Consider the following 13749-nt stretch of genomic DNA (forward strand, 5'->3'; position numbering starts at 1 on the left):
TCCCCCTATCTCTCTCTGCCTGCCTCTCTGCCTACTTGTGATATTTGTCTACCAAATGAATGGATAAAATCTTAGAACAAAACAAAACAATAGTATTTGTTCAATGTAAGCAACTATAACTTAAATCCTGGGATTTTAATAAACTTACATATAACTCTGGTTATTTAGGAAATAAACTCTAATCAAAATTGTTTGGATTATTATAGTGGTTCAGTTATTACCTTCCACCAAATAGATGAATAGACCTTTTCAAGTTACTTGGATATTAGAATATTGGTGAAGAGGGTTAGTAGTCCTGGCTATTTGGTGACATTTAGGATATTTAATTCAATTGAACGCTTTACTGATAAAGTAGAGTCTCTTTATGCATATTTCTGAATCTCTTAGAGTGAGGTGACTGCATTATCCCATCTGAAGACAGTTTTATCTGGCCCTCAATCCTAAATAAGCTAGTTTACCACTTCTGAGCATTTTTTTTACTTGTGGTTTAATAAAAATACCAGTGAAAAGTCTGGTGGATCTAGACATCAGACATTTATTGACCCTCATTTTCTGAGAGCCTGACACTGAGATTGTAAAGACACAAAGAATGCTTCTCTGCCCTCCAGAAGTTAACAGCCTGGTGAGCAAGAAGACAGACATAGTAAGAATTCATTTTCACGATGTGAAAAGTGTAAAACTTCTGGGGAAGCAGGCTTCATGCTAGTACTTTTTATTCCCACTTAATAAAAATATGAGTTTTGTGGCAAGGGCTTTAAAAAATATTTTAGACTATGTAATCTATGATCAGTCAGCCCACCCTTAACTACCTCATTTTGGTAAATCTGAAGAGCCCTTTTAGGTGGTCATTTAGCCCATCCCAGAATTCACCATACACATTATTGTTGAAACCCACCCAAATAACAGAGCCTCGGGGAAGAGTTTAACAGAATGGCTAAACTCTCAGAAGTCAGATTTGAGTCCAGAGCCAGGCTCTAACACAGTTTTATGACCTGAAGTAAGTTATTTTGCCTCTCTCGGTATTAGTTTTCTCATATATAGCATGAGGATAATAAGTATAACTTTTTCTCTTCTTCAAAATAAACTAAGTTCCTCTAAGTCAGTTAAGTCCATTGATTAACAAGTCCAAGATGGCACTACAAGAAATAGTATTGTAGAGTCGATGAAAGAACTATAAAGGTTGATGGTATGTTTGGTGTTTATCCCATAATTTTTTACTATAATTGAAAGTTTCTACTTTATAGCACTCACTGTTAAGTGGCTTTTGCACTTATGCATTATGGAGTCGGTAATATTTGGATAGAACATGTCAAGACTATAGAGATGGTGAGGGAGGAAACTTCTCAAAGTCCCATCCAGTTTTGTCATTTTAGAATGTTCAATTCTTCTCTGATAAAATATGCACATTCATGTTCTTATGTTTTTAGTGTACTTCACTTAACTTTGGTAGAAAAATAAAATTAGGGGGTGCCCGGGTGGCTCAGTGGGTTAAAGCCTCTGCCTTCAGCTGAGGTCATGATCCCAGGGTGCTGGGATCGAGCCCCTCATTGGGCTTTCTGCTCAGCTTCCTCCTCTCTCTCTCTCTCTCTCTCTCTCTGCCTACTTGTGATCTGTGTCTGTCAAATAAATAAATAAATAAATCTTTTTAAAAAAAGAAAGAAAAAGAAAATTAGAATAAGTATAAAATTAGTTGAAATTTTGTTTCAAATAATTTTAGTATTTTTTAAGTTTCAAATTTGATAATTAAGAAAACATACATAATCAGATGTTCATTAAACTTATTTTATTGGATAAAAAAGTGAAACTGCTGAACATTACAGATTGAAGTAGCTTTAGTATTTCATGCACTTTTGTTCATAAGTGAGAATTTAAGCTGGAAACTAGCAGTGGTCTTGCAAAGTTATTTCTAATTAAATTTAGTTTTCATTAATCTACATTCTGACAGTTTTTGATTATTGACCTTTTTAAAGTAGCATGAAAATATATATATATATATATATATATTGCCCATCTTCTGTATTTTTCTAGAAAGCCAACCTCTTTAGTTTGGAGAAGTTGTCTGTACTGAGGGAGTGATAGTCACAGCTTGATCTTGAAATACTCTCTTCTTGCTTGATGATGATTTAGAATGGCATTAACTGCTGTAACAAACCGCCACCTTTCACTTGCTTAATGCTCACATACCAGTCAATGCAGAGCTTCCTGGTGGACAAATGGCTTTTCTATGCTTTGGCTGGTGACTTTGGTACCCCAGCTCCTCCTAACTCATGGCTCCTCATCTCCTTGGTCCTCAGAGTCCTCTGCCTTCATTTAGCAGATGAGGAATAAGAGTAGAGACGGCACTCCAGGTCCTTAAAAACCCCTGCCCACAAAAGACAAGCATCTGTTCTCTCACCTTGATTAGCAGGACCTAGACACAGGCTCCCATAAGGCTAGTCAGGGCAGGTAGTCTGCTTCTGGACAGCAACCTCCCGGTAACAACGCTGTGAGATGGAAGGGAGGATGTGAAGTTTGGTGGGCACTGCCAGAGGGAATGTAAGAAGGTACAAATATATACAACTTGAAAATTCTGTGTTCGTTAGTATCTAATAGTCCAATGTATAAATACATGTTCTTGGAGGCCTTCTGTATTCTGGAATCCTATCACAGTGAAAAACAGCATCAGTTTTTAAGAGTTGCCCAAAACTGTAATCTATGACTGTAGAACAATTTCTTTGTATCAGCTCTGGATCTGGGATGTTTTCGCTCTGTACAGTAATTGACAGCAATTTAAAGGATGTGATTTAAAGGATATTAAAAAAAAGGGTATAATTTATATTTTCCATGTTTTTCTCAGGAATTTTCTTTTCAGTGTTCATCTTTTACAGGTCTAGAGACGGCAACTTTTTCCCAATACTATGCATAAGTAACATGTTACGATAACTTCAGATTCTTATAATATGTGATATCTGAGATACAAAGGTTTTTTAATTAGAGTTTTTAATTTTCAAAAGATATATATTTTTTATATAAATTGCCATAAATATGTAATAAAAAGAAGTTTATCTTGAAGACCATAAGGGTTTGGATGGGATCCTGCTAATATTTGGTCAGAGTCCCACTAGATTTCCAAATGTTTAATTACAAAATATGGAACTATTATTGTGATATTTACAGAGTTAATTACTGAGAAATATCCATTTTGATTTTAGGCATATATTTCCAAAATTATATAAGAGGGAACTCCTTATATGTCAGTGGAAACAAACAGCTTATGATTTTCTCTTAAGCATGTTTTGGAATGAATTCTTCTTATTACTAATTCCTAGTCAGCCTCATAACCAGTGTCTGGCAAGATTATGTGCTGCCTCCCCAAGGTTTGGTGACTTTTTAATAATTTGATTGACACGGTTCACTTTCTGTTCTTACCTTCCAATTTGTTTTCTTTTTCTTTTTGTCCAATTTGTTTTCAGTTGGGATTCTTTTTTAAGTTTAAAACTTTTATTGTCTTTACTACTTGCCATTTATGGCCAGCCGTAAAATTTTCCAGCAATTCCAAGATACTGATGCTAGAAACAGATTGAATTAACACATATTACTTGTTTTTAATTTCTTGTTCATATGAATATTATATGCATAGGATTACCTCCCACCCCCCCCCAAAAAAGACATTGCAAGTTAATTAGTCACATTATTTTGCAACCTTATCTTCATCATGATAAAATCATATATGCACCCTTGCTCTATTCATGATGATATATAAATAGTGACATTTATAATGGAGTTTAACAGAAGAACCTCTTTCATCATCACAGACAGTTATTAAGAATGAATTTCTTCAAAGCTAGTGTACTTTTTGTCTTTAAACCACTTTTCTCTTAAAGGCTGTCCTAAATTTTAATTTTGAAAGAAAGCATTTTGCATGCTAGGAAGGTAAGAAACATAAGGAGGGTAATTATAATGGGATTTAAATAATTCACTTACATTTCTTTGCCAATAAAATAAAGCATGTTCTCTTAGGGCTTTTTTTATAGGTCCTAAAATATGTCTTTCAATTTACTAATATTATGGAAGAAAGAAAACACAACACCGTCTTCTTCCTAGATCGAATATTAGTGTTTCCCAACAACAGATTTGGCAAACACTCAGAGGCAAGTAGTATTGTGCTTTTTAGATTTTCAAATATCTCAGAACTGCCGTTGATTGCGCCCAAATCAGGTCAGATGCACTCTCTGCAGGAACATTTGCCAGAGGTAGTATATGTTCAGATGGAAGATTTTTACATTCCATAATCAGCCTCATTTATTCTCCAGACCTCTGAATTTTTCATACTAAGTAGGAGCATCTCACTTTATGAACCATGGGTCTTTATTAATTAAACAGAGTCAACAGGGCTGATTTATTCTCTCTTCTCAGTTGAGCTACCAAGCACAGAAATCAGAGAGGAAATATCTCTAATACTAGAATGTTCTCCAAGCCAGTAAAGCTGGGATTATCTCATCATACCGATTATGTCAAAGCTCTTTAGGCACCATGCTCACCAGGACATAAAATTGAGTGGTATACACCCAGCTGGCCCTGTTCCAGCATCAAAGGAAGAATTCCAAATTTTTCTTGCAATAATCACAAAGTTCTAATTATTAAAAAAAAAAAAAAAAAACAGCCATAATCACTTACTGAATATGTACTCGTTGCCAGGCACTTCACCTGAGTTTTAGCAGCTTCGGGTTTTGTTTGTACAAAAGACCTAAGTATGAAATATGTACTTGAAGCATAAAAACCTTTGTTTAGTTTCCCTTTGTTAGTTGTTTTTTGTTGTTGTTGTTGTTTGTTTATTTTGTTTCCTAGTAAGTAACTGTTGTAATTGCACATTTAGTGTTTGGGTGTGTGTTTTTTAAACAGATACCAAGAAGTATACTTTGAACATAAGCTTAATCAATTAATATTTTATGGTGTTACTTTTAAATTTGGGAAAAGATCATATGTAGATTTGTTGATTTTTTAAAAAAAAAGCGCTAATGAAGTTTCTTGGCAAGGATAACCTTCTCGGGGAACTTTCTCGTAGTCATTGTTCAGAGTCAATAACTACATTTTTTTCCTTAGACATTTTGCTTTGGCTTCGTTTACATTATAAATTTAATGGAATGTCCATATCGAGGCAGTTACACTCGTTTAAGCATAAGAATACTGTTTTTCAAAAAGTCTGCTAGGAAAGTGTGCAGCTGAACTTGCCCCTCAGGTGGTTATTCCCCTTCCCCTTCCTTCCCAACTTCCTAATTAGGGGACATGGGTGGTGAGGGAGACTTTAACAGTTTTGAAGTCTCTTCTTTGGACTAAGATATTATAAATGTGCTGGTAAACATCAAAGTAAATGTACCAAGATTTTAAAATTAGCAAAACCGTCTCATCGAGTTTTTCCTTTTAGTTTTAAGCAGGTGCTTCATTGCAGAACGATGTGTCCTCATTTCACTTTGCAGCGGCCTCCTGGCCCTCTTATGGTACACTCATTAGTATTTCTTTAAAACCACTTTCAATTTAGGCAGACTTCCAGCTTTCCCTACCCCCAGCCCCCAAGACCTTGAAATGAAGTTAACCTGGGCAGAATCCAGTGCTTTCGTAAGTTTCGCCTCCGTAATAAGAAATTCCATTAAACCATAAACCATTTTAAAGAGATAATAGTAATGTGGATTACTGTCAAGAGAAGAATGATTCTTTGTACCACTTAACCACACTCTGTGCTTTTAAAATTACAAAGATGTTTGGGCCTTGCCATCTTAAAACACCTTGAATCCGTTTACCCCAGTATGAAGCTATCAGTGATCTTCCATGGAAAGATAAATTTTAATATTTAAATGCAGGAGTTGAACAATTTGTATGGGGAGTATGCATTGAATTTGGGATAGAGGGTCAAAAACAAACCAAATCACCATTGACGGTAAAACTGCCCATTTGTACGAAGTCCAACATTTTCAGTTATTGTCATCAACAGCCAATAAAGTAAGTGCATTTTGTGATAGTTCCCCAATTGTGGTCTGTGGAATGCTAGTCCCATGTGTGCTACCAGGGGCATGTTAGTTTGAATAACACCGCGTACCCATGGAGAGTCATAGAACATGTTAATACAGTTAAGGCTTAGGGGAATCCTGCAGTAAAAATACCCGTTTAGCTCTATTTAACCTAGTGTATCTCAAACTTGTTTGATCATAGAATTATCTTCTTTACATAAAAGTTACTAAAAACCCTTTAAAAACATATTTTGGAAATATTCTGTGATTTAGGAGAAACTTTTAGACACCCCCCCCCCCAATCGTATTCGATCCTCCTAAGTGCCAACCCTCAGACAGACTCAATCTAAGACACGATACTACTTTCCATGGTTGCGTTTGGATAAGATACCCTTGGGGGAAACTGATCTAAATGGATGAGGGCAGTGGGGTAAGCCAGGGGAAAAAAGAGTATCCAGGAAGAAGAAACAACTCATCCTAATTCTGGCAGCCACCTGTCCAACAGTCGGGAGCTGGGCAGATAGTGGTGGATTGAGGAGATTCATTCAGCTGGACTGAGGGGTGGATAAGTCAGAGAAACAGCGTGCACCAGGTAGGGGCCCCCGTTGTGATGTTTCAGCACTCCCTGAACAGGCCCTGTACCCGTGGTGTATCCTTCCTTCCCTCTGCTTCTGTTCTTCCCCGAAATGCCTCATCATCGATTCTGAACACATGGGAAGCCCCATAAATTCAGACAAGAAACACAATTCCTGCCCTCAAGGAGCTTCTTATGCCGTAACTTCTTACTTCTTTACTGAAGATAAACAAGCACTTATAATATTAGGAGTGTAGCAAGAGAGAAGGTCAGGCGCACAGATTGGAGGAATTTTGAGGGAGACGGTTCTTTGGAATTAGTAGGAGTTAACTAGATAAACAAAGTGGGAGGGAGGAAAAGACTGTGGCTGAGAAGAAAGTATTGTTGAGGCAGGTAAGAAAAAAATCAAGGTATTTCCTACTGTGGAGTGTGTATTTGATCCAGAAGGCATGGGTTGGTACTGAATTTTTAGCAGGTGAGCCACAATAGATGATTTGTTCTCTTGGCTGGAGTAGAGATTGAATTCACAAAGAACCAGAACAGAGAGAGAGACAAGCAATTTGAGTGACCCAGGCTATAGCACTGGAAGAGGGGAGGAGGTCAGAAAACCCCACAGAGATTTCAGGAAGACAGTCCCAGAACTTGCTGACTGAATTTCGGGTAAGGAAGGAGTGAAAGATGACACATTCTCCCACATTCCTTTTTACCAAAGAAGAAAGAAAGAAGTGGGCATGGTTGAACCTTAAATCTTAGCCCAAGAATTTTTAAAACTAGTGGATGGCGTTCCAGTTGCTTCCTGTCCCAAGGGGCTGTCGTAGGGAGGAAGCAGTGTCCCTGGGATCAGGACGTACGTGGACGGGTGGAAGAACAGGCAGTCTTTGAGATTGTAATTGCATTCCTTGTTCTTCTCAAGTCATGTAACACAGACAACATCCTGGATCCATCCCGTGATGAGTGCACTGAACCTATCCTGCTCAGAGGAGAATGAAGAGGATTGTTCCAGAGAACTTCCCCGATCATAAGAGCTGATGGTCTTCTGTAGGAAGCTGAGCTCCATGGTCTTCTAACGTCTCATTCTACGTGGATGACCCCCAACATGCAGCGGTCTAAAACAGGAGCAAAACAGACCCTACTTACTGAAGTTGTGAAATAGAGACTCTGGATTTAAGCTACTTTTGTTTAAAAAAAAAAAAAAATTTTTTTTTTTTTTTTTTTTGGCTTATGATGAGAATTTTTTTCTTTTATCGAAGTGTCAGCAACATATAGTGTCATATTAGTTTCAGGTGTACAATATCGTGATTCAGCAATTCTATACACTACTCAGTGCTCATCACAGAAGCGTACTCTTAATCCCCTTTATCTGTTTCGTCCACCCCCCCACCTCCCTTCTGGCAACCACCCTCTTGTCCTCCGTATTTGAGAGTCTGGTTTTTTTGTTTTGTCTCTTTTTTTTCTTTGTTCGTTTGGTTTGTTTCTTAAATTCCACGTATGAGTGAGAGCATATGGTATGGTAAAACTTTTTGATACAAGTGTATGCATTTTATAAGATCAACTGCCACTAGAGGAGTTAAGAATCATCTAGTTGCGTTTTTTGAAATCACATATAATTGGATTTTATAATATGTATATTTTTTCATATACCGTTAGATTTATAATTTTATATATAGTTCTTTATAGAATATCAGATACCATAGTTTTTGTAATGAAGACTTACTGGGAAATTATGTGAACACTGTGAAGCACTTCATTTATTTGATAAGTCACTGGCCTTTTATATTAGTACCTTAGGAAAGTGATCTGAGCAAGCTTTGGGAGGTTTCTTAAGGATCACATTTGGGCAACTGTGTCATGGGCCATGGAATATAATTTACATGTATATGGGGCTTTCTCATTTACCAAAAGCTTCTCAGACCCTCTTTTATTTAAACCACACAACGTGCCTAAAACACAGGCAATCCTGTGGGTATTTTTATTCTTGTTTTTCAGTTAGGGAAATAGTAGTTCAGAGAAATGAAGCACCTTGTCCCGGGGCTGAAAGTCACACCTGTCTTGTGATTCTGCGTCCGGCCCCTTTTCCACTGCTCCCCAACGTCCCTGCAGATGGAGGTCGCAGCCCAACACGCAGGCCGCCGTGGTTCTGTTGACACAGCTGGGCTCCGCAGTTGTGCTCTCCAGCCGCCGCTGAGATCCAGGAGGCTCCTTCTTCCCTCAGACAGAGCCCCCACATAACCCCACTGTTTTCCTATAAATGCTTCCTCCTCCCCCAAACCTTCACCAGGTCAGGGCGGCTCCATAATGCCCTTCCAACAGTCTTCCTTGAGCAGCTTCGCATTTTTCTCCAGTAAAGGGACCGGCTCCCGTCAGGGGTCTGCTCTGTATAAACTGACCTTGCCAGAAGGAACATGTGTGGGTCCCTGATGGGAAGAGGAGCATCTGGAACCTCTTCTGCTGTCGGGACTCCTCCGTGAACTCCCCTGCTGTGAGTTCAAGACTGGTCTCAGTGATTGCTGATACCACCCTCCAAACTGATTACTTTCCATCTTAAGCTATTTTGTTGTAAGGATGCCACTCGACAGTTCCTGGAAGGAAGGAGCCGTTGACTTGGAGGGCTACAGATTTTCTCTCCGTTAAGGATTTAAACCTGGGGCCGGCCACTGGGGTGGAGTGGGCAGGACGTCAGTTTACATGTCCTGGGCATTAGTTAGGTACACACTGAATGGTATAAAGGGATTTATTCATATCCACTATTATGATCTTGTTAGGTAACATACTTAGGAAGAAAGTGAGTAATAATCATTACTTAATCGGAATACCCTGTTCCCAGACCATGGCTGGTAAGACCCAGAAGTTACTGTTTGTCACCATGGTCTCTTCTCACCACTCCCTCCCTCCTCCTCCTCCTCGTTCTCGTCACTCGCTCCCCACCTCTGAAAAACAGTGACAAGAAAAGGGACCCCAAGCTTGAGGATCTTGGGATTCAGTGATGTTCAAACATCTTTTGGAGAAAAAGACTCATTTTTAAAATGAATTCTTAGGTAGAATCCTAATATATGTAACAGGATTTTTTTGTGTTTTTTTTGTTGTTGTTGTTGTTAATATTGCTGCTGTACTTGAGAGAGAAACCTGAGAGCCCAGTTAAAGCAGCCCCCAGCACAGCTGTGCAAACCTAGAGCTCCTTAGAATATAAGAATTCTCAGTTGTGACCATTTTATAGATGAGTCAGCTGAGATCCTAAGAGATGACCTACTGAGTTAGCGGCCAGGTCAAAAATGAGTCCTAAATCCTAAAGTCTCCTAGTCTGTTAAGTTTCATATGGCACGTAATACGGATCTGTATCGTAAATATAGGTCTATGTTGTGTTCCCCCCATTCACGCCTGACTATATATAGGACTTACAATTTACATCCTCAATAATAGCATAAAGTCAAATCCAGGCTGATAGGCAGTCATTAGCCCTGAGAAAAGTTTCAGAATGGCTGAAGAAAACTCGTGCCTCTCCTGACAGCTACGTGAATATTAGCCAGCTTCAGGGAGGCAATTTTTGAGAGAAGTCCCTGAGGGAGCTCTTTCCTTGTGTCCCCCGGAGGTGAGTGAGATTCTCAAACATCCGGAGTTACTTTTATAAGTTAGTGTCTCTAATTGTGAAAGTGCAGACTTTTTGTTTTTGCTAAATTAATGGTCTGAAATTTCCCTCTCCCTACTGGGAGTGTTTTTCTAATTTGTTTCTAAGTGAAGAAAACACAGAGGAGATGCCAGAGTCACTTGAAATCAAGGTTCTCAGGCATGCATTTTACCAACAGACACCTCATATGTTCACTTTGCTATTTTGTGCCTCTTCCTGCCTGCCTGCTTCATGGAATACCTCATGGAAGAGGCCTATGAAAATTGTAGTGATAGTCTTTGTTGGTCATTTTGTGACATACATTGGGATGGGCAGCCTGCATAGGTTACTTTATTATCTTCTTAAAACAACCCCATAGGGTAGAAACTATAATCATCCCCATTTTGTAAAGAAGAAATTTAGGATTAGAGAGAGTTGCTAATCTTTGCCTAAGGGTCACAGGTCACCTACACGTGGAAGGTAGAGTTCAGGGCAGGTGTGGCACAGCCCGTTCTCTCAAACTACTCTGCAGAGCTGCTTAGATTCATTGTGTGTGACTCTGGGGGCAGAGTTGGGTCTGGGGGTCAGTTTTTCAAAGTGACAGATTCCAGTTCTGTGCAGTCAAGAACATTCTGGGATTTAGGGCTCACCAGGAAAGAATTCCCCCAGAGCAGGTGAAAGCACTGTTCCAGAAGTGCTCAATCTGGATGCCTTATAAGAGTGGTACCAAGAAGGTTCAGGATGTGAATTGGCATGCCTGGGGTTTCTTCCTCGTTATGATTCTGTGACCTCCAAACCCAACAGACAAATACCCTCAAGAGACACTCAAACATGGTGGAGACTCATTAAGAATCCTTATCTAATGCAAGTAGAACCCCCAGATAATTTTTTGGTGAGTTGATAAACGTTTATCTAGTCAGTCAGTCTTTAACATAAGTCAGCCCTATTGATGTGATAGGCTTCTCCATTGACAACTAGCTCAGATTCTAGGGTTAGAAAATGTTCTTATGTTCTTCCACCTCACCTCATGAAAAAGTGACCAGGATTAGTCATCCTTACTTCTTTATTCCCCGGGTACTTACTGAGCACCCTCAGTGTGCCAGACACAGTTTGAGGCACTATAGCAAAGTAGAACAAAAGGATCCATTTCCTGCGTCCTCTTATTCTTGGCTAAAAAGTAAAAATCTCAGGTGGCCAGAGTTGGAACAGCTTCTCTTGAACATCTGGATGTGAAAATTAACTTATTTCCATTGAAAAATCAAGTAGTATGGAATTGTATAAAGTGAATAAAATAGCTCATCTCACTTTTCAGAGATAGTCATCACAAATACCTTGATGAGTGTTTTTTACTCAAAGTTAATCAAAAGTTAACTGTTTATTAACAGTTAACGGTTCAACAGCTTGCTTTTGACATAATTTATTAGGGTCACTTTTTCATGTCAATATATAGATTGTTCTACTTCAAATGTCTATGTAAAATAACACTACCCAGATAACTCATAGTTTTGGCAGCCATCAGTCTGTTCCTGAACCCTTAAGCTGTTACATATTGTTCTGTTACAATGTCATAGTGAACATTCTTACATTCACTAAATCCTTTTCTTCATATACGCATGGCCTCTTGTGCCAGTAGGTCTGTAGCGGGAATACATTCATAAAAGCAAATTGCTCTGTCAAAGGTTTGTTCATTTTAGTTTTTGGTAGCTATTCAAAAATTCTCCATTAAAATAGGACCAATTTACACCACCACCAATAGTGTAGGAGAGTTTGTTTTCTATGTATTATATGACTTTTTTTAGTGCAAAGATTGCCAATAACTTTTCTGATTGTTTTTGTCCTTAGAAGAGTAATCTTCTTTTTATCATTGTCTGAGGACCTGAATTTTTTTCATCATTAGGTTTTAGTTGTCCCTTAGCAGCAGAGAATGCTTTGCTATCTATAGGGGAGTCTGGCAATGACTAATTTACTGTCTGTTGAACACATCATTACTCTCCTCTTTTTACTGTCATTTCTTACTTTATATATAATGGTGGTGAAAACCCACTCTTAATGAGCTAACTTGAGTGAGAGCCCTTGGTAAAGTACAAAACACAATGCAAACACATCTACAAATTCTTTGAGCCTCCGTTTCCCCATCTGTATATGGAGGAGGGTAATCCCCTGAATCTTCCCAAATCAGTTCAACTTATCGACCATTTCCCGAGCACCTGCCAAATGTGACAAGATGCAAGGTGTTAAAGTTAACACACCAAATAGTTCTGATTCCCAAACCAAGAAACTCATAATCTAAAACCTTTTTTCCTTTCTTTCCTTTTTTTTTTCCTTATTTTTCTTTAAAGGATTAAGAAGTCAGGGGTTTGTTTAGTAAGAACCCCTCAAGAGAGGCCCTTTATCACTCTCTCAAATTCAAATAATTCCAAAATAATATTAACACCCCCTGACTAGAAATGAAAGAGAAACACACTGTGAGAAGGGGCTCTCCAATAATAAATGCTAGGCAGCTGTAAAAATACAGAATCAAATGATACCTCCATAAAGTGTTTGCAAAATTAGAAAATATAATCCTTTTTCTGGGGGAAATGGACATTTTTATTTTCTCTGCTAAAGTGAAATGCAACTTTTTCAGGGGCCCACAAACATAAATTTTGCCATCTACAGAACAGAAAGAACTGAACTACCATTAAAACAATTTACATACTCTACTGCATGTAGCTTTTGAGGAAATGAACTGTAAACAGAATATGCCCATGGAAACTTAACTCGAGAAATAAAATAAATAAAAATAAAATACTCAAGCTGTTTTAAACACAACTATCCACGTGTGCCTGAATGGTGATCACCTAAATGTTACATGAAATTCTGTAGGCACTTTCTTCATGTGACTTTATGTTTAACTAACACTACTTTTGTAACTTCTTTTAAGTTTCATTTTTACGTTTGGGGGTTGGGATAGTTTGAGGGAAAGCGCAATCAGATTTCGAGCTCTCACTGCACCCCCTTACCCCCCATTCCCACGTCACTAAATTATTCTCTATTCCTTCGCTGTTTCTTTTCCATTACTTACCAGTTGGTAATGATCTGTTTGTTTATTGTCTTCCCTATTAACAGTGGGAGTAAGCTCCACGAAGGCTGGGATTTATTCGTCTTGTTCACACTGCAGGAAGGATCTAGCACCATCAAGGAGGATCTCCTACATTGCCTGTCACATAGTAGGTGTTTGATACATACTTGCCAAGTTGAATGGGTAATGTACTAACCATTACCAAGGCTCAGTCCCCAATTTAACTCTCATGCATTTGCATTCATTTATTCACTTAAACACTCAACATGTGCTACTAGACGCCAGATACTTGGCTAACTACTAGAGACGGCGACGCAAAACAGACATGATCCTAGCCCCCACGTGAATATGGTTTATATAAAGGAAGTGCAACTGAAATTAACCAAAGCTTTTCTCATTTGTTTTCTTTCTCCCTCTTCTTTTTTTTTTTTTTTTAAGATTTTATTTATTTATTTGACAGAGATCACAAGTAGGCAGAGAGGGAGGTGGGGGTGGGGTGGGAGGGAAGCAGGCTCCCCACCTAGCAGAG

General features: G+C 38.5%; 1 protein-coding gene across 2 annotated transcripts in view; it reads left to right on the forward strand.

The window, feature by feature from the left end:
* The window catches only part of STXBP4 (syntaxin binding protein 4), a 165427-nt gene extending 152478 nt beyond the window's left edge, over positions 1–12949 (forward strand). For both annotated transcript variants that reach the window (XM_059379724.1, XM_059379725.1), the window contains one exon: positions 7472–12949. In XM_059379724.1, the coding sequence (XP_059235707.1) occupies positions 7472–7580 (109 nt within the window). In that variant the 3' untranslated portion in view covers positions 7581–12949. The remainder of the gene's footprint in view (positions 1–7471) is intronic.
* Positions 12950–13749: the final 800 nt, after the last annotated feature.

Source organism: Mustela nigripes, chromosome 16 (assembly GCF_022355385.1).
Source record: "Mustela nigripes isolate SB6536 chromosome 16, MUSNIG.SB6536, whole genome shotgun sequence".
Classification (NCBI taxonomy): domain Eukaryota; kingdom Metazoa; phylum Chordata; class Mammalia; order Carnivora; family Mustelidae; genus Mustela; species Mustela nigripes.